The sequence below is a fragment of the Gymnoscopelus microlampas genome (genome assembly GCF_963454915.1).
Source record: "Gymnoscopelus microlampas genome assembly, chromosome: 21".
NCBI lineage: Eukaryota > Metazoa > Chordata > Actinopteri > Myctophiformes > Myctophidae > Gymnoscopelus > Gymnoscopelus microlampas.
Genome location: NC_139958.1, coordinates 19,049,132 through 19,073,489, shown reverse-complemented (window position 1 = coordinate 19,073,489; position 24,358 = coordinate 19,049,132). Strand labels below are relative to the sequence as shown.

General features: G+C 41.9%; 1 protein-coding gene across 1 annotated transcript in view; it reads right to left on the bottom strand.

Annotated features, from left to right (window-relative positions):
- The window catches only part of astn2 (astrotactin 2), a gene marked incomplete at both ends in the record, with an annotated part of 637,213 nt that overhangs the window by 472,398 nt on the left and 140,457 nt on the right, over window positions 1-24,358 (bottom strand). Inside the window, one exon of the mRNA XM_084047140.1 lies at window positions 13,190-13,646. Within this exon, the coding sequence (XP_083903266.1) occupies window positions 13,190-13,646 (457 nt within the window). The remainder of the gene's footprint in view (window positions 1-13,189; window positions 13,647-24,358) is intronic.

Below are 24,358 nucleotides of genomic sequence, written 5' to 3'. Positions count from 1 at the left end.
TTCAGCATTGCAACACTGGTTGGGACAAATGGCTACACATTAGGAACATGAAAATTGATGTTTAACCCATTTTTGGCGGGAACCCCATTTGTAACTATACCTTTTTCTTTTTTTTTACGTTTTACAGAAAACTCTAAAGGTTTTAGAAGGCGTTTTTAGAATCGTCCTCAGGTCTAAATGGGTTAAAGCATGTGTTGTACTGGTTTGACTGCTGGACAAAGACATACAACAAAAGTTGTATGCAGTCCACATAAAAAAAGATGAAAACTTGATTTGTCTTAGATAAGATCAACTTAGACTAACTTGTACTACACTAGACATCTGCACTGGGTCAGGGTCTGTATGAGTTAGCATATGTAAATTCTAGTGTGAAGGTACAGTATAATAATATAAATGATACAAGTATAAATGTATATTCTCCCCCCTGTCGGGTGAGCAGCCTGCTCTCTTCTCATGCATTGAAGGAGGCATGAGCTTCAGCTTGGGCTCTCCCTAGGCTGGCAGAGGGAGAGTAGCGCCCAGGATTACATAGGCAATTGGCACTGGTGAAAAAAGAATATGGGATAAAAAAATAAAAAATAAAAATAAAGTATATTATATTAATAGCCAAATAATATGAATATACATACGGTATCACCAATTAATATTGCCATTTCAAAAGTAATCCTAAGAATCGTTTAGAAATAAAGCAGAGTAGGCCTACAAGCAGTCTCTTGTGCAAGTAAAGAGACTTAGCAGCAGATACAGTATCAAGTACTGTATGTACAGTAATATGTGTGTGGGAACGGAGTACTGTATATTCACAGTCAAATATACATGATACGTGAAAGTGCCAGTGTGATGGCAATGGAGTATATTCACAGTCATATACATACATAGAGTGATAATGCCAATGTGACGGCCTGTGACATGGCAACAGGGGCTCATCAGCGCCTGTTCAGCAGTTAGTTCAACAGCATGATGGCCTGGCCGTGGAAGGTGTTACTTAGTATTTCCATTTGTTTTTTTTACACCGTGTTATTGCCTGCCTAATGGCATCAAAGTGTGAACAGGTTGTGGCTGGGGTGATGAATGTCTTTGATGGTCTGCTCAGCCTACGCACCACTTGTCGTATATTATGTTTCCTGAGCCTCTGTTGCCTCTTATTATGTTAAAGAAAAAGTCTGGGCTTACTTCTGAAGCCAATTACTTTTCATACTCTACTTTTAAAACTCTTTATAACCAGGCAGAGTATTGAGTGAAGAGACAAAGCAGGTCAAAAAAGCGTTTTGGTTGATGATTAATGGCGCTTTTCTCTCCCTTATTTTTTGGGTCACATTTTCTGTCACTTTTTGTGCCCATGTATGAAGTCCCTGCATATAGATATTTTACCCGACAGGCAGCACAATATCAGATAGTGATCCAGGTAAGCTTTCATTAAAGTATAAGTGTGTGTGTGTGTGTGTGTGTGTGTGTGTGTGTGTGTGTGTGTGTGTGTGTGTGTGTGTGTGTGTGTGTGTGTGTGTGTGTTTATATTTGTTGTCACCCAGAGGAAAGATAACTGGCCTTTCAGGGATTTTACCAACAACAATGGCTAATGTTGCTTTGAAACAGAACATTATGTAAACTCTGTCTTTCTCTCTGTCTTCATTATACTCAGGTATACCGTACATTACACACGCAGAGTCAAGATTTTAATTGTTCCATGTTGCTTCAAGTGTAGTGTATTACATGACTTACGTCATGAGAGTATTAGGTGTAAAGAATTGCACAAATTGTGTCTCCACCTCAGTAAAGGAAAGCACATGATGCTGCAGTGATAACCCCACAGTGTGTTGACATGTGACTATGCCAGGAATATAACACAATTTCCTTTGAATGCATAATTGAGGGGAAACAACTTGATCCCATCACCCAGTCAACATAGCTACTGCTTCCATTTAATGGTGTAGGTGGTAGAAACACAAATGTCAGAATAGTGAATAATGTGGGTTAAAACGGAGGGAAAGGCAATGAGTAAATGTACATTATGTGAACCTTGGAGCACATGTTTCTCTCTATGTGCATTTGGCTTCCATGGCCTGTGAATGTATTTGTTTGTTATCTGTGTGTGCGCGCGTGCGTGCGTGTGTGCGCGTGTGCGTGCGTGCTTGCATGTTTATATTTGTTGTCACCCGGAGGAAAGATAACCGGCCCTTCAGGGATTTTACCAACAACAATGGCTAACGTTGCTTTCAAACGGAAATGTAAACTATGTCTTTTTCTCTCTGTCTTCATTATACTCAGGTATACCGTACGTCACACACGCAGAGTCAAGATTTTAACACATTGTGTGCCAAAAATGGCCCTGGCCGTTTTTCATAATCCAAAATCTTTTTTTTTCCCCCCACTTTCTCCATCTTTTTACTGTACATGATTTTGCATCTCCACCTCAGTAAAGGAAAGCACACGATGCTGCAGTGATAAACCCACAGTGTGTTGCCTGGAATATACACAATTTCCTTTGAATGCATAATTGAGAGGAAACTAGAAAAAGTGCTCCTCGGAGCAGAGGTCTCCCCCAGGTCAGGTAGGTTATTGTGGCCTCCTGGTGGCACTGTAATAGGTGGCGGCACAATGTGAAAAGGGTGCAATTTCTTCCTAGGCCGTGCACGGCAATCAGACACTGCATTCGTGATTTGAGGCATTTTGTGCTAAAAATGTGTTTTGCTAAATTTGACCTGCTGGTGGCGCTACAACAGGCCAATATTAAAAGGGTGGCATTTGTTCCTCAACATAGTGTGAATGTGGGTGGAAAGTTTCACCGCAATCAGAAGCTGCGTTCATGATTTGCGGCATGTTGTTCAAAAAGCCAATCAGGATGGAATATGAAAAATCAAACAGATCCGTCTTGATCACATGACTAGAGATCATGTGTACCGATTTGCGTGAAATTTGGATAAAATTCTTACTATTTAAAAGGAGTAATATAAAAAAATGAGTTTTACATAAATCGGCCTCTTGGTGGCGCTACAAAAGGCGGATGTGAAAAATGCAGGGCAAAGGTTTTTCCTTGGCCTCTAGGGAGTGTGCATACAAAGTTTTATACCGATTGGTGCAGTTATAGGTAAAAACACGAATCGGCCTGTTATAGTGCCACCATGAGGCTGATTTGAAACATTTGAAGTGGCATTTCTTCCTCTGCATAGTGGGAATGTGCGCAGAATTTCAGGGAAATTGCATGCTGTGTTCATGATTTGAGGCATTTTGTTCAAAACGGAGCACTCCTGCAAACTTTGGAAGCCGTTTTTAGCCAAACAGGATGGAATATGAAAAATCTGAAATACCGGTTTAATGACTATAGAGATACTGTGTACTGATTTGCATGATGTTTGGACAAAATCTGTAGGAGTACTGTCAAAAAATGTGTTTTGGAAAAAGCCGCCTCCTGGTGGCGCGATAACAGGCCCATGTGAAAAAATTGGGGCAAAGGTTCTGAATTGGCATCCAGGGAGTGTGTGTGCACAATTTCGCTGCAATCAAGCCAACACACACACACACACACACACACACACACACACACACACACACACACACACACACACACACACACACACACACACACACACACACACACACACACACACACACACACACACACACACACACACACACACACAGGCCAGGTGCAAAACATACTCTCTCGCCATGCCTTTCGGCCTGGCGGAGACAACAACTTGATCCCATCACCCAGTCAACATAGCTACTGCCTCCATTTAATGGTGTAGGTGGTAGAAACACAGATTTCAGAATATAGTGCTCTCTGAGAATAATGTGGGTTTCTCTCTATGTGCATTTGGCTTTCATGGCCTGTGAGTGTATGTGTTGTTGTTTGTGTCTGTCTGTCTGTCTGTGTCTGTGTCTATGTCTGTGTGTGTGTGTGTGTGTGTGTGTGTGTGTGTGTGTGTGTGTGTGTGTGTGTGTGTGTGTGTGTGCGCGCGCGCGCGCGTGCGTGCGTGCGTGCTCACGCACATGTGAATGTGAGCAAGAGAGCACTGAGTGAGAGAGAGAGAGTTCCTACTGGTATATAGAGGGCCTACTCTTTGGAATGCCGCTGATCCTATAATGAAAAAATATCCATCTCTGTTGGTCTTTAAAGCAAACTGCAAAAAAATGCTCATATCCAAAAAGCAGTAGATAAATAGGTCTGTGTGTGTGTGTGTGTGTGTGTGTGTGTGTGTGTGTGTGTGTGTGTGTGTGTGTGTGTGTGTGTGTGTGTGTGTGTGTGTGAGCGAGCGAGCGAGCGAGCGTGCGTGCGTGCGTGCGTGCGTGCGTGCGTGCGTGCGTGCGTGCGTGCGTGCGTGCGTGCGTGCGTGCGTGCGTGCGTGCGTGCGTGCGTGCGTGCGTAGGTTAGTGGGCAGGTGGTTAGGTGGTTATTCTGTATGCAGTATATGTATGTACAGAGAGAGATAGACAGAGAGAGAGAGAGAGGGGGGGGTAGAGAGTTTGTGTGTAGCAGAGATATATGTGTTCTCATGAGGGGGGGGGGGGGGGCTGATGTTAATTGCAGGTTCCTGGGAGCCTGTCACACAAGGAGATCTCCTGCATGCTTTTAAGTTATGCCGCAAAACCTGATTTACGATGCCCGCGCCGCCCAACGCATTCCCCCAGCGCCACAGGGGTACCTGCTGAATAACCAAATTGACAGGCCTCGTTTGTTTGGTTGCCCCGCGTAACAAAAAAGCCAGTGCCACGCACGCACCTGCAACGCGTTGGGCCATAATGGCTGGGGAGAGAGGGCTATTGAACTGAGCTGAATGGGGGTCATCTGTCAGCAAAAGACAGAGAGATAAAAGATGTCTGGTATTTGGAGACCTTTGGGAAGTCAAATGGCATGGAACAGGTGGGACGGGAGTTAATTGTGTCTGTATTCAAATGTCACTGCTTAGTGCTGCACACAGACTGGGGGGCAAGGGGTCACAGCTAATAGTTTGTGACCCATCTGTTGAGAGATATTGGACTGCTTGCGAAAATAAATAAAAAAGGATTCATCTGGGGCATTAACCCATTCAGACCGGGAACGCATCTGTGTGTAATTTTAAGATTTCTTTGGCTATTCAAAAATAGCAGATGTACAAGCTCATAGCGCGGCACCGAGTGCCGCGCTACGAGCTTGTATATCTGCTATTTTTTTGAAAAATCGTGAAAATGTGTGCAAATCTTTAGTTTGAATATATATATATATATATATAATTTTTTAAAGCGAAAGTTTTAAACTTTTTTTTAACTTATGTTGCTATATTATCAATGGTTTTCAAACTTTTTTCATGTCAAGGACCCCCAAAATAATATGTATTTGTCCGCGGACCCCCTCCCATCTAAACATATTTTGTTCCAGGGACCCCCAGAAGCAAAGATTTGAGTTAAAAATGTATATACAAGATTTGAAGATATAAAAAAGATTTGCACAAATGTTCACAATTTTTCTAAAAATAGCAGATCTACAAGCTCATAGCGTGGCACTCGGTGCCGCGCTATGAGCTTGTAGATCTGCTATTTTTGAATAGCCAAAGAAGCCACCTTAAAATGACACAGATGCGTTCCCGGTATTCATGGATTAAAAGAGATAATTAAAGAGATAGGTGCTTCCATTCAGCTGACGCAGTGGCTGGCTCCACCTTCCGCGGAGTCAAACACGAAGCCTGGATTTAATACCGGCAATTATACCTCTTTGTCCTGACCTACAGTAGTACAATTATGCATAGTTACTGTGACAGTTAGACAATTATTACATAATCGTCTAATCGCAATTATTTGAGATAGTCACAATTATTTTGTCATAATCGTCATAATCGTTTCCACGTTGAAACATGTTCATGCATAAAAAAGCTGATCTACAAGCTTCACAATGAGCTTGTAGATCAGCTATTTCCGCTATTTTTTACCTTTTTCCTTTGTATGAAATTAATAAATGGCAGTAATTTCTATGTATATTTCAGTTATTTGACATATCTTCCCTGTGCAATTTTTCATTACTAAGGCTAAAAGGCAAACAGATTTTTTTTTTTCCAATGTTCCAATGCCTCAATTGAATCGTTAATCACAATTATTAGTGTGACAATTATGGTAGTCGTCAACTTAAATTTGTAATGGTGACAGCCCTATTACTGTACATGAAACCATAATTATTAGTTTCAGAGGCTCCTTCTAAGCCCACAAATTATTTTCATAAAATCAACACACCAATGTAAGGTAAATGAACATCCATAGGTCACACATGTTTAAGCAGCCAAGTATCAGAATACTAGATAAACATAAGTTCAAAAACCAACAAAAGATTGTTTGATTTGGGTCATTAAGCCTGAAGCCGATTCTACATGTCTCCTAAATCCCAACAGTTTTCTGAAAAACGTATGTTTCTATATCAGTGGTGCTCAATCTTTTTCATGTCAAGGACCCCCAAAATGATATGTATTTGGCCGCGGACCCCCATCAAAATATTTTGTTCCAGGGACCCCCAGAAGCAAAGATTTGAGTAAAAAATATTCGCTTTAAAGATATATATATTCAAAGATTTGCAAACATTTTCACAATTTTTCTAAAATAGCAGATCTACAAGCTCGTAGCGCGGCACTCGGTGCCGCGCTATGAGCTTGTATATCTGCTATTTTTGAATAGCCAAAGTGTAAAATAAAGCTTTTTAGCTCAAATCTAAAAATGACACAGTTCCAGGTCTTAAAGGGGAAATCCACCCATTTTCAATATTTAACTATGTCATTAATATAGCATAAAGGAGTTGTGTGGAAATAAGAAAAAAGTTCCCCCCTTTCTGTGTTGCCTTGAACTGGAGGATTGATTGTGGGTTTAACATTGCAAATTACAACGTGATGACTCATCATGTTGTAATTTGCAATGTTAAACCCACAATCAATCCTCCAGTTCAAGGCAACACAGAAAGGGGGGAACTTTTTTCTTATTTCCACACAACTCCTTTATGCTATATTAATGACATAGTTAAATATTGAAAATGGGTGGATTTCCCCTTTAATGGGTTAAGGGCAGTACATGGAACTTTCCATTGGTTATAATTTGCTGTGTTGTGCTGTGTAGTGTCAACATTAACACAAGTGCACACTCCTTTGAGGATTCCTGAACTTGAATTGGAACTGTGCTGTTCAACTAAACATTCATCTCAAGAGAAGTAGGCTAAGAGCTATTATATTCTGAAAATCAATTACACACGCACACGCACACACACACACACACACACACACACACACACACACACACACACACACACACACACACACACACACACACACAGACAATAAAGCCTTTGACGCATGTGACTTAGAACCTGTGTCCTCAGCTCTCTCTCTTTAATCGTCCCTGGGTGCTATGGGTGTTCCCCTTCATTGTTGTGGTGACAATACATTACAGCTGGTGATTAGCACAGGGGACAGGTTTGTAAGAGTCCTGATAGCACCTCTTCACCCCACCACCTTTCTTCTCTTTTTTTCCCTTTCATTCCCTCATTCCCGTCTTTCTACACGGGTACAAAAAAAATAATTAACCCCTGACACGTCACCTTGTTGCATGGTCGAAAGTGTTTTTCTTTTCTTTCTTTTTTTCCTAGCCCAAGAGATGTACATGTCTTTGACTGAGACAGCGTATTACAGCATTGGTCGGCCGGTTGGCCTAACAATGGACTATAGCCAATAGAGTACAGAAGTCCTGACGTCACTCGTTCAACCCCTGGTTCGTAATGTAATTTCTCTACGGAGAATAACATTGGGTCATCTTAGAATCGTCTCATATAAGAATTGTAGTCCAAAAAAATAAAAACTGTCTCTGCGATATTGTCAGGGAGGAGGTTCTGTATCGTTTATGATAGTCCGTCACTTATATTTGAAACAGTCTGTTTCTGGCGAACATGTAACTCATTCGGCGGAAGTAACATTAGGGTTTTCTCACCGTCAGTTGATGCTTTATATCCATATCAGTCAAACCGCCTTGATCATTAGTTTATTTTTGGAACACAGTTCTTATTGGACGCGATATTAAACACGTCTATGGGAATTCAGAACGAGGGTGGAAAACCGCGAACTAGGTAGGATGTGTAAATTACGTCAGACTTCGGTGCTTTATACAGAGCAATCGTCCCGCTAGGCTATGGGGTGTAGTGAGTGGAGTACAAGTGTATATGGTTGTCTGCCTGAAATATGTATATGTATTTCTTTGTTAGCCACGGTTAGCTCTTGCTCAGTGCTGATCACGACATCATTATTATTAGTATTGATAGTGTTGACAAGAACATTGCCACAAAATATGCATATTCGGATAATTCTAATGTTGGACATCATGTAGACCATAATTTAACTACCGTAGCAGATGTTGGGGGACCTCTGGTTGGTTTGTGGGTCTGCAATATTCAATTCAATAGCTTATGAACTCATCATAGGCTATTCCTGAAAGAACCTGAACCTGCCTTAAGCACATTATGTATTTTTAAATAGTTCAGGTTTTCACCAGACAAAAGGTTGCGTGTTGAATAAAGATAGGGGTCGGCACTCAGCGAAGCAACAACATTCAAATGTGAAACTAGAGATCTGGTCGTGGCATAGTTTAATATTAATCAGTAATGGATAGCCTGATCAATTTCCCATCATTTTTATATTTTACACCAGGGGTCTTCAACCTTTTCAGGCCAAGGACCCCCTAACTGAGAGAGAGATGAAGCAGGGACCCCCCACTATATATTATATAAAATTGTGTTGCAGATTAAAGCTTTTCATAGATGTTGGATTCATGTTAATGAGTATTTTCAGACATTTAACGACTTAAACCGTCAATACTTAGTAAACTTTCACTCTGTACTTGGTCTGCTCTTTTTCCCCCTCTTTGCCGAAAATAGCCGATCTACAAGCTCACAACGCCTCGCCCTGCGAGGCGTTGTGAGCTTGTAGATCAGCTATTTTCGGCTAAAGTTGTCCGTAGAATAGGTATGCTACGGTTCAAGTGGTTAATGTAAAAAACAATGATCCTATCACACAGAGATTTGGCGGACCCCCTGTAGCAACTCTGAGGACCCCCTAGGGGTCCCGGACCCCCTGTTGAAGACCCCTGTTTTACACCATTGTACCCAGTTTTCCATTATGCACAGACATTATCCACAATGTACGACAGCGAGGCAGAAATGTGTTCACACTTTAGCAGCGCCTAAAACTGTTGACCTCTTTTGACCAAACTCTAATCAGACGTTGCAGTTTAGAGTGCCAACAGAGATTGCACAAAAACTTATATTATAATACAGTGCTATCTTAAAATCTCAGACAGGAATCATCCTAGTTTGCATATATCTTATTAATTTGAAGAGAAAAATGAATGTGAATCCCAAGTGTTTTTGATTATCTGATGTTTTCTGCGGAATAAAATGTAAATCCATGGAGGTCAAAAATGCGAACGTGTCTGGGCATGGAAATAAATCTTAAATATAACAACTTATTCAGGCTGTTCTTCCCTGGAGCAAATGAAGGTGTGTACAGTATGTATGTACTGTATGTACGTACAGTATGTATGTATGTATGTATGTATGTATGCATGTACGTATGTACTTACTGTATATGTATGCATGTACGTACATTCGTACTTACTGTATGTATGTATGTATGCACTGTATTTACAGTGTGTGCGTGTCTGCAGCCCTGCGGATGCGAGAACATTTGATAAAAACAGACAGACAGACTGAGTGAGTCTGTTACTAATGCGACATTATTATGCGGAAGCGTTGCATTGTGACAGGTGTCCCCTGAACCCAAATTGCATTCTGAAATATTAAATATTCTATTTGGTAATGAAAATGGATACTGTTAGGATTTTCTTATCGCGCTACACAGCAAAATCCTAAGAGTTACAGTAAATGAACACTCAGGATTGTTGTTGTTATTACTGGAATACCGGCCGACCCAAATACATACAGCCATGCAAAGATTACATTAAAACTGAGGATTATACAGTGTAGATTGGGGTCCCAATTAAAAATTGTATCAAATGGGGGTCCGTGGCCAGGGGTCTTCAACGTTTTTCAGGCCAAGGACCCCCTAACTGAGAGAGAGATGAAGCAGGGACCCCCACTACTTATTGTATAAAATTGTGTTGCAGATTAAACATTTTCATAGACTTGTTTGACAACAGTGTCATCAGTGCAGAGGCGTACAGGGCCAACGAGGCCATGGCCCGGTCTGTGAAAAAAAATCCTATCACACAAAGATTTGGCGGACCCCCTGTAGTAACTCTGACGACCCCGAAGGAGTCCCGGACCCCATGTTGAAGACCCCTGGCCTAATGCATATTAGGGTTCCTTGAAAGAAAATCATCAGTTTAACAGCCTATACTGTTTATCATGCTGTCTCCACTTGTGATTTTTTGTTTTTGTTTGTAGAATGATTAATACTTAGGTGACATCACAAACATATTGAATGTCACGCATAATTGAACATGACACAAATAACAGGAGTTGCCAACAAAGAGCAGCCCTTTCAACACTACACAAACTATAATAAAGATGGCAGCACATTCACAGTATGGTATCCAATTATCCGGTGCACCGTCTGTTTCAAATGACTTTATTGACATTGTCAACTAATAGGTGTCCTTAACATATTGGTTAAAATATCCGTTTTATTCAATAAAATAACTCCTGGATTGTAGATTTAACAACTAGACCAAAAATCAATGGTCTCTTTCACCTGAATGTCTTCCCATTTAATACTCTGAGGAGCGGCCAGTGGCAGATGCAGAATGTAGTCTAAAAGAATCTGGATAGGCCTGCATTTTTTAAGCTTAGATATTATAATGGCCGGGCGGTCGGTGGATGATGTCAAAATGACATTTATTTTTTTAATATCATTTTTCCTTTGTGTATTTGGCAGCTTTCCACAAGTGGCTGCACCTGTCACATAGTGTCACACGGTGGCTGGAATAGCGACGCTACCGTATACCCGGTGGAATTCAAGCCTCAGGGGATGTTTTCATGGATCTTATGGTGGGGGGCAAGCAGTCAATCTGGGTGGGCCCGGGCTCATCCAAGCCCTCCCCCATAGATCAGTGGCTCCCAAACTGGGGGTCGCGCGGGACCCCCCAGGGGAGTCCCCAAATTATTCTGGGTGGGTACCCAGATGATTACCGTAATTTCCGTACTATAAATTGGGGTACCCAGATGATTACCGTAATTTCCGTACTATAAGCCACTACTTTTTTCCCATGCTTTGAACCCTGCGGCCTATACAACGGTGCGGCTAAACTATGGATATTTACAGCTAACGGCCACTAGGAGACCTTCTAAATCTATGGATTTCACACCTGCGGCTTAATAGTCCAGTGTGGCTTGCATATGCACACATTTGTTTTTTCCCCTAAATTTGGCTGGTGCGGCTTATATTCAGGTGCGCTTTATAGTCCGGAAATTATGGTAGCTTAATGTGCAAATTGGCCAAATTGTCAAATATTACGCAAGAAAGAGGCAAACATTGTGAAAATAGCTATTTCCACAATATTTATCTGTGGAACTGAGTCGAATAAAAATAGATGCCTATGGGGCCAATCGGGGGGGGGGGGGGGGGGGGGGGGGGGTCGCGGCCTGGAATGTTTGGCAACCCTTAGTTGCCATAGATCCACCCCTTGACTCGAGAGACAGATGTGACAGTAAATGCATACAGAAGCCAGAAGACAGGAATAATAATGGACCACAGATACTGTACAAACAAAAACGGTGTCAAACAAGGACAACCTAGTCTGGGAATTTGCCACAAAGGGCCCCATGCATTACGGAATAGCCTGCCTGAGGAGATCAGGCTATCAAAGTCAGCAGTGTTCTACTTTAATATTAAAAAATGGCAGATATACAAGCTCAGAGTGCCACGCTATAAGCTTGTAGATCTGCAATTCTTTTAAAGATCCTGAAAATGGGTCCAAATCTTTCAATATATATATTTTTTAAAACAAACATTTGTATGGGTGGTCCCTGGAACAAAATATTTTGAGATGGGGGTCCGCGGCTACTATATGAAGTTGTATGGCCTTGTGTTGTGATTTGACAATTATAAAGGTCATTGAGTCATCGTGAACAGAGTGAAAAAAAAATAGACAACCTCGTTAGTTTTGCAATCAATGTGCAGTTCAATAAATATAATGCTTTTGGAGAGGATGGGATGCATTGAAAGATTGTACTCATGTTAATCTAATCTAATAACACACGTGTCACAAAATGAAGAGTTATTGTTATTACTAGAACAGATGAATGGATTGACTCAAACAAACCAACTGGTTGATGACACAGCCTAAGCACTGGCTCTACTGCTGGGAATAATAAGGGCCAAAGCCAAGCGTGGACATCTAGGTTGTGCCATCTGGGGACTTGGCACCATCAACGTTCATGGATGGACAAGCAGAAAGGAGCACTCTCACTCTCACAGTATCTTGTATATTTCACATATTGTTTTATGCTGTAGAATCAGATCAGATAATGTCCAATTTCCTACAATTTACATGCTTTCTATTCAGCATTACAGATAAAACACAGACACGCGCATCACACAGACATCATCCTCCATTTAATTTCTAAAGAAAACCTCTGATTGAATCTTTTAACAACTAAACTACTCTCGTGTTTGGCAGACGATCAGAGATCTCCACCTACTGTTATGTGTGAAACAACGGTGAGAATGGCCGCCAACAAACCTACGCTGCTTTAAAAACCATCATAGTTCAACCACTTATACCCTAAACTTCATTGATCAGAGTCCCCCAGTGTTCCTACTATTGTCCCTCTACATGAAATCTCTTGTCCGAAAATAGCTAATATACAAGTTCACAAAACGCGTCGCAACAGATTGGCTATTTGCACTGAATATTTGCCCCAGAATAGAGACACAAGAGCATAAGTGGTTAAAGACTTAAAGTAGGTACCAGAGATCCAGTAGAACTAAAAGACAAGTTATTTTGTGTATGGTTGCGCTCAGGTGTTGCACTCTGAAAATAGCGGATCTACAAGCTCACAACGCGTCAAGCTGCGGCACGTTGTGAGCTTGTAGATCGGCTATTTTCAGCATTCAACCAAAAATAAAACAGCCATTACGACGCCATCGAGGCGTCATAATGGCTGAAATACAACACAAAAACAAAATGCATTTTAGTCAACTAAATCAACTGTAGACTCCACAACAAAACCAACCTCTCTTATCCAAGTTGTGCTTCAGCCCGTCGTCCTTGCACAGGGTATCCGTGTGCCCACCGTGGAAATGGGATCCCTGCCCATGGACGACGCCGCTCCCAAAGTCGTCCTTGGCCTTCCCGTCGCTTCCCAGCTGGTTGTGGTGGAGCTGGTTGGGCGTGGAGTTCTGCGTGTGTCCCATCGAGTCGTCCTCGTCGCAGTCGTAGTCGTCCAGGATGGGGGTCTCGCGGATCGGCATGCCGATGACCGAGCCGCCGTGCTCGTGCCTGCCCCGGGACCCCCGGAAGCTGTCGCGGCCCTGGGGTCCCAGCAGCACCGAGGGGATGTAGTGGATCTCGTGGGTGGCCTCGGTGCTGGCGCTCTTCTGAGGGACGCGCCGGCGCTTGCACCAGCGGTGTCGGGTGTACAGCACCAGGGTGAAGAGCAGGATTAGCAGCAACAGAGCGATAAGGCCACCCTGGATGTGGAGGAGAGCAAGAGAGAGGGAAGAGAAAGGGTGGAAAAAAAGTGTGAGAGTAAGACATACGGCTACACCTTTGGTATTTACACCTCAAAGGTTAAAGGAGCTAATAGACTAGAGGACAAAGCTGGCTGGCAAGAAACACATATCCAGACGTTTTTGTTTTTTTTTTTTCGAAAAGAGAGGAAATGGAATGACAGCACCCCGGCGGCAATAATGACAAAATGTCAAGATTTACAGAAGGAAGGACACATGCACACACATTGTGCACTTGTCTCTCTCCGTCTCACAGACTCTCTCTCTCTCTCTCTCTCTCTAACACATGCACACATAAATACACACATTCCAGACTGCATTCACATTTATAACCACATTTAATCAAAGCTTAAGGATTTGCATTAAAAAACAAATCTCTCCACATGAATAATATACAGTTCACAAACTAGGATGCTTCCAGTCTGGACACATTTTCAGAGAGGGTAAGCATTAAAATGAATAAGTTAGCAGGGTGATACCCAGCATGCATTGCATGATGAGTGGAGCCAAAACGATGCCCTAATCTCAGTTACTAACACCCCCAACCCATATCTTTAGGCTAACTTTAACCACAACAAAACCCCACCTAAATGTAACCATGTCTAAAACGAACGCTCAGCTGTCTCCATGCCGTTTGCTGAATGCATCATGAGTATTTCCCTGCAAACAGATCCATTCTACCACTCCCAAGAAGCTTTGCAGTGGTGTGTCCCTTTCCACAGCCATGGGCTTTCACACGTTAACCCTTCAAGACCGGGAACACATCTGTGTGTCGTTTTTAGATTTCTTTGGGCTATTCAAAAATAGCAGATCTACAAGCTCGTAGCGCGGCACCGAGTGCCGCGCTATGAGCTTGTATATCTGCTATTTTTGAAAAATCGTGAGAATTTGCGCAAATCTTTGAATATACATATTTTTTTAAGTGAACATTTTTAACTCATGTTACAACTTCTGGGGGTCCATGGAACAAAATATTTTGGGATGGGGGTCCGCGGCCAAATACATATCATTTTGGGGGTCCTTGACATGAAAAACAGTTTGAGAACCATACATTTCTTCAAAAAACTGTTAGGATTTAGAAGACATTTGTAGAATCCCATTCCCCAGAAGTTACAAATATTCCCTTTAAAAATATATACAATTAAAAAATGTGCACACATTTTCAATTTTTTCCCAAAAAATAGCAGATCTACTAGCTCATAGCGCGGCACTCGGTGCCGTGCTATGAGCTAGTAGATCTGCTATTTTTGAATAGCCCAAAGACATCTTAAAATGACACACAGATGCGTTCCCGGTCTGAATGGGTTAATGCGACAGGGTTGTTTGTCTTTCTTCTCCTCCTATCTCTCACAAGTCCTGGCTTTGCTCCAATAAATTTACCAAGACGCATCACACCGCGGCATGGTTTGTTCCATTCGACAACATCATAGGCACTTCAAAGACCCCTGGACACACAGGCTGTGACCGGATTATACACTTAAATCCATGTGCAAAAATATGGAATGAGAGGGAAGAAATGTAATATTCTGTTGATTTTCCACGGCTGACTCACGTGGCGGCCATTTTGGGGAACCCCAACGTGACCCTGGGTGTGATGTAAGAGCAAAATGGCAGTCGTGGGAATACGGTCAATAGAGCCAATGAGAGAGAGAGAGATTTATAAAATTATATTGGATATTAATGTATTAATGTATTCATTATTCATTCATTCATGATATGAGAGGGAGAGAGAGACCACCTATAAAGACTATAAATCCTTTGTGTATCCCTGACTATCTGCACCATACTGATCTCAGTACCTAGACCTACTGTACGCGTGTGTGTGTGTGTGTGTGTGTGTGTGTGTGTGTGTGTGTGTGTGTGTGTGTGTCAACCTGAAGATCTATTGGCAACATCAGACAGAAATTGCACCGTCACCAGTTTTAAAGATACTACTGTATAAGCATCTGCTCGCATTTAAAACCATGTGCACGTGTACACATGCACGCGACACACACACTGTACACAGAGAGGAACATGTGTGCACGAGCACATGCACAGCCGCACACGCGCGCGCGCAAACACACACACACACACACACACACACACACACACACACACACACACACACACACACACACACACACACACACACACACACACACACACACACACACACACACACACACACACACACACACACACACACACACACAATCACTCACTCATACACACACACAAACTAACTCACTGTTGGCAGTATGATAAATAAAAGCCACAGGGGGTCATTCATCACAACATTTAAAATTCCATCTTCATGAGGAAAAACAAACCCCTTTCAAATTATAACTCATGCACTGCTGGGTGTCCATAAATCACCCTGCACTGAGACGCAAGCCAGCCCAGGAGGACTAGCAGTACGGTCAAACTTGTTCATTAATCTATTCCATGGCAGCTTTTGAGAACCACTACCACAACGTCTAGGTGTATTTATGCTCAGCGTTAAATATGGATATGAATACAGACAGAGAGAGAGAGAGAGAGAGAGAGAGAGAGAGTCTGTAATTGTGAGTGTTGTCTGAAAGCTCACAAACAGTGTTGCCAGATAAATAAGCTACTAATATGAAAACAAGCCCAAAAGAAGCAACTAGGATAAGGAAATTTGAAAAAAAAGAAGAAAATCAAATCAAATTTCCAAAAAATGGGAAAAGTGTAATTTGGGAATATTTTTTAAACATTTTAACAACACAAATCCTGTATGGGGAGTGGGGGTGGGTGGGGGTGTCCATGGCACAACATATTTTCAGATGGGGGTCTGTGGACAAATACACAATACATTTTTGGGGTCCTTGCCATGAAAATGTTTAAGAACCACTAGTTCAAACAACATTAGGAAACAAGCCCAAATAAGCAACTACACTTAGAAACAAGCCCAAAATAACGCAACCCACAACTACCGATATTTACATGCGACTTTACAGAAAAACAAGCCCAAAGTCGCTTATAACAAGCGGACATGGCAACACCGCTCACAGATATAGAGGAAATGGAGCAGTACCGACGGAAATCATGGAGGCAGTGTAGCCCCCATGGTCGCCTGAACTACTTCTAGTTGAAGCGAGACATCCACCCCATTGGTGACAATTTTCCCAAAATAGGGACGTTAAGGTGGTTAATGGCCTCACAGGCCATTAGCCACACAACAGCTCTGCCCACCTCAATGCTGCCTCTGCTTTTTTCCTCTTTCTTAACAGGTACATTAGTACGACCTCATTGGCTGTTGCCATGTTTGTTGTCCGAAAATGCGTCCGATCTGCCCTCTAGTGGATGCATTGCTTATAACTTCCATGCCAACGTCAAGGAGGCATGGATGTGAGTGACAGGGCTCTACATTATTTATAAACGGTTCGCTGGCCCAAATGCACTATTGGAAAACTGTCCACTTGCTCGCTTGGAACCAGTTCGAATATTGCCTTTAAAAAAAACGCCTGTAGTTCACTGCCGTCACTCCCACCACCAGCATGTTCACTCTCCGGCTGCATCAAATGTCGAGCTGTGTTTCTTTCGTGTGGCCTTGGCAAAGTGTTTTTTAAACCACCCACAGGCCAAATGGCAGATCAAATGACGTTTTTTAAGAAAATAGAGTTACTGGAAAGATTTGAGGGAGAGTGATATGGAGTGAGAGAGTAAAAGAGAGATAAAGTTTAAACTGCACTAGCGTGACCAATGGAGTTGGCTTGAATATAATGCGGCTAATAATTATTCTCCTCTGCAAAAGATAAGCTATAGTCTGGCTAGGGCAGTGTCACAAGAGGATATGCACACAATGTAGGCTAATGGGCTAATGACTCGTTAATCTCTTCTAACGCACATAAATCATGAGTTCTGCTAAATCAGCCTAGAATACACTAGCCGCAGCACAAATGTCTATAGATGCTGTGTTTGATGGCTATGCTATCATGATCCCAAAGCAGGGTTAACGGTATACCTGACCTTTAGATTTCTACCTGCTGACAATGACAGGCAAGCTATTAGTACTATTTTTCTATTACAACTAGAAAAAGTGCTCCTCGGAGCACAGGTCTCCGCCAGGTCAGGTAGGTTATTGTGGGCCAGCAATGTTCGAAATGGATGGAATATGAATAATAACAATAAGAATACTCATAGCATATACAATACTCACCCTCTTGCCAGTTCAGAATGGGGTATTGAGTTTACACTGACCCATAAAAAGATGATTTTATTTGGCTCCACTCTTCAAGGGCCAGTTAACACTCCACAGGGTTTGAACCCCATGCTAACAATGTCTCACACAGGTTGCGTGTGAAGAGGCAGAAGGCAGCAAATGAACCAAACACTGGGGTACAGGTCAATTGTGAGACATTTGCAAGCTTCCAGAAATATATGAGAATTACTATGGCACCAGATCGGTTAGTTGTCTTCATTATGAGGGTCAATTCTTGGCAATTATTCGCCAAATAAAACGTCATTTTCCTGGGCCAGTGGGTACAGTGGTGAGGCTGCTAATGCCTACTTGAAGATCAATGACATACACTATCATTATCTACAATTCTCTCAACACTTACTTCAGCAACAGCATGTCAATAGCAAGACCTAAGACATAATTGTGCTGTGGCAGTGCATTTTCACCATGCGTTACCTTCCATCATCCCTGCACCACATTAGAGTGAGGTGACTCACTCTGATGAAGATCACAAGATGATCTGTACTGCTACGACTACACAAGGGATCCTAAAAGGTATCAATGTAGGTATCAATCGGTACAATGAATATATTGTCACTGTCGGGCAGTTGTGTTTTTTTTTATAGTTTGTACTAGGGCTGGTAACTTTCTTTAGAAATGACATTCGAATATTGGTCTTCAAAATTGGCAGATATTCTAATTTATTTGAATATTATTATTATTATTATAAAAATAAAAACATACGTTTCTTTTTTCTTTGCGCTTATTTGACAGGGACAATACAAAAAACAATGTATCAAGTGCTCGGATCCAATAATACATAGTTTTTCGTATTGTCCCTGTCAAGTAAACTTTTTTCTTTTTTTTTAATATTAATTTTCATATTTGAATATACATATTCCCCCATATTCGAGGAATATTCGAAATTCGAATATTCATTTACCAGCTGTTTGTACTGACACTAAAAGTAGCAAAAAAATTATGCCGATCTAAAAACTCGCAATGTCAAGTGTTGAGAGCTGTGTGAGAGTCTTACAAGCTTTAACGTTTTTAAATATGTTCACCTATGACACATTCAAAAAAGAGATGCCAGGTTGAAAGTGGGTTTTATAAATATTTAACCAGTGAAAAGTATTACTGCAACAAAAGCTTGTAACTGCTTGTTTTGGAAAAACATTTTTTTAAATTGCTGCAATATTAAATATTTCTTCCTCTGGTTTCATTATCTCCAATAAACGGTCAAATTTCACCCCAAGCCTTTCCTTACGATCAACACCATAGTTGCATGTTGAACCTAACTCCTTTCTTGATTATTTATTCCACTCACATTTGATCTCTCTTTCATCTTGTCACCCTCTCTCGCTCCTTTATACTTCCCATCATGTGACTCTTCTTTTGTCTGTCTGGCTGTCTCTCTTTCTCTCCCGCTCTCTCTGTCCCTCTGCTTCCCTTCATGCTTCATCACATCTTTCTTGCACTTTGCAGTACAACAGCCATGCAAATTCACACTGGCGCTCGTAGCCATGAGGGAAAATGGGCTCTCTGTTCATCTTAACCGATTAAGACCGAGAACACATCTGTGTCATTTTAAAGATTTCTTTGGCTATTCAAAAATAGCAGATCTACAAGCTCATAGCGCGGCACCGAGTGCCGCGCTATGAGCTTGTAGATCTGCTATTTTTGAATAATCGTGAAAATTTGAGCACATCTTTGAAAATATATATATTTTTAAAGCAAACATTTTTAACTAAAATCTTTGCTTCTGGGGGGGATTCTTCTCAATCCTATTTTTTTGGAAAAAAAAAGAAAATATGTTGCTCAGTGGTTCTCAAACTTTTTCATGTCAAGGACCCGCAAAATTATATGAATTTTGGCCACGGACCCCCCCATCTAAAAATATTTTGTTCCAGGGACCCCCCCCCCCCCCAGAAGTTGTAACAGAGTTAAAAATGTTCGCTACGGAAAAACAGATATTCAAAGATTTGCACACATTTTCACGCTAAAAAAGAAAAAAATGCAGATCTACAAGCTCATAGCTATGAGCTAGTATATCTGCTATTTTTGAATAGCCCAAAGAAATCTTAAAATGACACAGATGCGTTCACCGGTCTTAGAGGGTTAAGACCATACAAATCCCTGCTGCTTTAGTCCTGAGCAATTCCATGGGGGGAAGAAGAGAGGCTAGGATGCTCACTGCCACTACAGGGCAGACTTTCTAACTTCTATAAGTTTTGCTCCCTTTCTACACCCGTCCACTCTTTTCAGCCCTCCAACATCACTTCAATACTTTGTTTTTCATCTTTCTTGTTTTATCATTAACATTGCTTGATCACCCAACTCTTTTCCACTCTAGTGGCGGGACTCTAAAGGCGCTGGCCGTCTGACCGGCGATTGGCGCCTGCTGATTCAAATGTTGAATCAGCCGCCGATTTGGTGGAACACAATGGGAAGGGAGAACAGTTCACTCGCATTTGCCCAGAACCAAAAGAATATATCCATTCTTATATGCCATTTGTCATCCATTAATTTGGATGGCACGCACAGAGAAAGGAGGCAGAGAGCTAGTGTGTGTGAGTGTGCGTGAGTGTGTGTGTGTGAGAGAGAGAGGTCACGCGATGCTTATGATCGCGTGTTGCATTTAACACATTACCCGCCTTGATATTAAACATCGTTTTCTATCCCCTTGCCAGCGTAATTACCTTAAATAGCTGTGGAAGCCACGTTGTGTACACAAAAATTATCCCTGTGGCTAGGCGGAGGGATCTGTGTATTCACTGGGACAATAACATTCCAACCGCGAGCAGCCATTTTGGGGCTATGGTTGAAAACGGGTGGTTTTCAACGCAAAAAAAAGAAACTGAGTTAGGAGTGTTTTTCAAAAAATCCCATAGTCAGGGTGGATGGTTGTCTGTTTTTTGGGAATGACGTCACATCCGACTACTTCTTCTCTGAGTGACGATCGATGATCAATTTTCCAAAAAGCAAACAAATTGATAATAGAACGCAGATCTGCGTTCTTGGCGGGCAAGTGCACTAATTAAACAGAACGCAGATCTGCGTCTTTGGCGGGTAAAATGTGTTAATAAACTTCTCATGCTACAGACCGTTTCTTGGGCGCATGTGCGGGGAACACACACATGCCTGCAAAAGAACATCACGTTCAATGCCAATGTTGCAGAGGAACTAAACTCACTTGTAAAACCCAGCCCACTGCAGGACTGTGTGTTGAACAACTCAAAGATCTGCAAGCATTACAGAGTCAGTGGACTTTTTTGCGAGGGGCATAAGGTTATACAGCAGTTTAATGCATTCATATATTCACCCATATGGTAGGAGATTTATTTCCTCTCACGCAGGAAGCAGAACAGTGCCATCAACTGATTGTCAGCTGTACTCTGTGCAGCGTGTGCAGGAGCAACTTTTATCATTTTTTTTTTTACCACATTTCAACAGCCCCGATCTGATCTCCCAACTCTGCAGTCTGTAACAGCCAGGACAAGTCAGCTCCTTGTGTTCCGACCTTAAAGATGGATACTGTATGTCCACAACTGTACTCCAAGATATCTCAAAAAGCTACACACCTGGGGCAACCTGATAGCTGAGTGGTTAAGACTCACACCACATACAGTACAGCAGGGCTACTCAACTTAAGATGGCTCAGGGGCCACTCAGCGAAATACCGAAAGTCCAAGGTCCGCAAGCTAAAAATGTCGGACCTATTTTGGATTTTTCGATTTTGTAACACACTACACATTGTTATTGAAAATGTACATTTTGACATCACATTATTTTCACTGTACGTGTTTTGTTTTGTTTTGTTTTTATGTATGTCTGTTTGTTTTTGAAAAAAAAAGGAAGCAACCCATAGATTTGAACGGAAATGTATATTTTTATCCTGTGCTTCACCCAAAAAATAGGCCGCAGAGACGCTGCGTTGGGGACACGTGCAGCCCGCGGGTTGAGTAGCACTGCAGTAGAGTATGGGCCTAATGCTCTGATCAGCGAGTCCCAGGTTTAATTCCCGGCTGGCTGAAGTCTGAACCATTTGTTGAATGTCTTCTTTCCCCTAATCTCTCCGCAGTTCATGTCCCCCTTCACTGTCACGGTCAATAGAGGCTAAACATGCTATACCAACCTACAGACTGGATTATGCAATTTACTGTTTACTATCTTGCTCTGCAGAGGATGAACCCTACTGATTATGGGTGACCCCGCGTCCTTTCCGCTAGCGCCACCCGTAGGCCAAAATGTCCTTTGAGTTTACCCCCGGCAGTGAGATTGTGGTAGCCTGGAAAACCAGACAAATCTGCCAGTGCGAGAACAAAAACAAATTAGCCCTGGGCAGATTTACGTAGTGATATTGTCTGGCCACGCGAGGCTAAGATTGTGGAGCTCCAAGGATGATCAATGTCAGTCGGTTCAGACCACTTTGATCCGGTTGGGTGAAAGAAGCAGCGTGGCCTGCAGTGTGTAGTATTTAGACTCTTAAGCCTTGTTCCTTCTCACACTAGCTCCTTGTTCATTATTAAAGTAATGTGCAACAATTACATTATGCAATATGTCTACTGTTCTGATGTTGGTTCATAATTATGTCTTACATCTTAGAAAAATTTCATCGAAGGAAATTGCAATAACATTTGTCCCAAATTCATAATAGATTGTTTTGCCTTTATTTGTTTGTTTTACAATAATTACACAGCTGCATACAACTCTCACTTCAGCCTTTCCTTGCCTATCTTTTATTCTTCAAAAGCGTATGCACACACACACACACACACACACACACACACACACACACACACACACACACACACACACACACACACACACACACACACACACACACACACACACACACACACACACACACACACACACACACACACACACACACACACACACACACACGTACTGTATATGTTTATATAAATGTGTGTGTATTTAAAGACAAATATAATGTTTTTAAAGACAAAATATAATAACAAAAAAAGACTTTCCTACACCTTTGCCTGTCAATCATTAAGCCAGCTGCAAGAAGCCTGACTCTATGGGCTTCAGGATTGAGTCTATACAGCACCTTCTGTAAATTAAAACTCCAGTTGATCCAGTGTGCTCTCAAGCTGAGCATGATAATGGGCAAACATCTGAACTCCCGTCCTCAGTTGTGAAACTAATTACAGTCACATTTCCCAAGCAGTCTAATTAGGTATTCATCAAACTTATTTTAAAGTCGCAGTAATGCGGCGTCTGCAAGAGACACTGCAAGGGCATACAGTATATATACCGTGGGCTGTCAGACCAAATTAAAGGAGTTCCAGTCTGCAAATTTGTTTGTGACTTCCCTGCTATCAAACCATCCATTTCCACCCTTTAAGTGGAAAATGCTCGTTTATGTCGCATCCATTTTCATGAACATTTATGTACTGTAAATGGAGTAGAGTGGAGAGGATATTTCTCCCCCCCCCCCGCCACTCAGGTGGAAGAGCGCATATTGCTGCATGTCTGGCTGACATCTCACAGTGGATGTCTTCTCACCACCTCAACCTGACTCAGAACAAGAGCGAGCTTCTCTTCTTCCCAGGTAAGTCCTCCTGACCCACGCAGGATCTAATTATTTCCACCAGAACCTTGGTGTCCTGGACAGTCAGCTCTCGTTCAGCGGTCACTACAATCCTGTAGGTTTACACTCTATAACGTTCGAAGGATCAGACCCTTCGTCACCCAGACGTCACAGAAAGTGAAGTCGAACAAAGTAACCAATCGTATGGCAACCCCATTAATTCACAGCCTGATCAAAGCTAACACATGGAAGCTGTCAGAACCTTCCCTAAAACATCCCAGGACAACGTTCTACACGTCCCAGACTCTTCTCCCTTCTGCCTCCCAAACTGTGGAACGAACTCCCCATTGCAGTTAGAACTGCAGACTCACTCCCAATCTTCTGCCGTAATCTGAAGACTCACTTCTTCAGACTCCACCTTAGTACGTAGCACTTAGCCCTAGCCTTGATGACCTTGAAGGCTAAAATTTAGATAGCATATTATGTAGACAGATTCCAGGTTCATTTGTAGACCTGGCATCCTATAGTGAGTATAGTTTCAATGTACAGATTATAGATTTTTTGATATTATACCGTTTAGACTGATGATAGGTTCTTGGTTTACCTATGAACCTAGATCCTACAATTTCTATGCATTTGATGTATTACCTTGTGTTTACATTGCTTAGTGCAAATCGCTCTGGATTAAGAGCGTCTGCTAAATGCCTAAATCAAAAAACAAATTAATTGGATCAGACAAATATGTACAATATCCAATACAGATCCATCAAGATATGCCTCGACTGGGTTTGATAATGATAAGTAATAACGGGAAAGAAAGCACACTAATTACGTGCACTAATTTCACTGATGATTAGTTGTATCAATATACAAAATATGTACATATGTGGTGGCCTAATCTCTGTTCATGACCTACTGTAGTAAAAACTC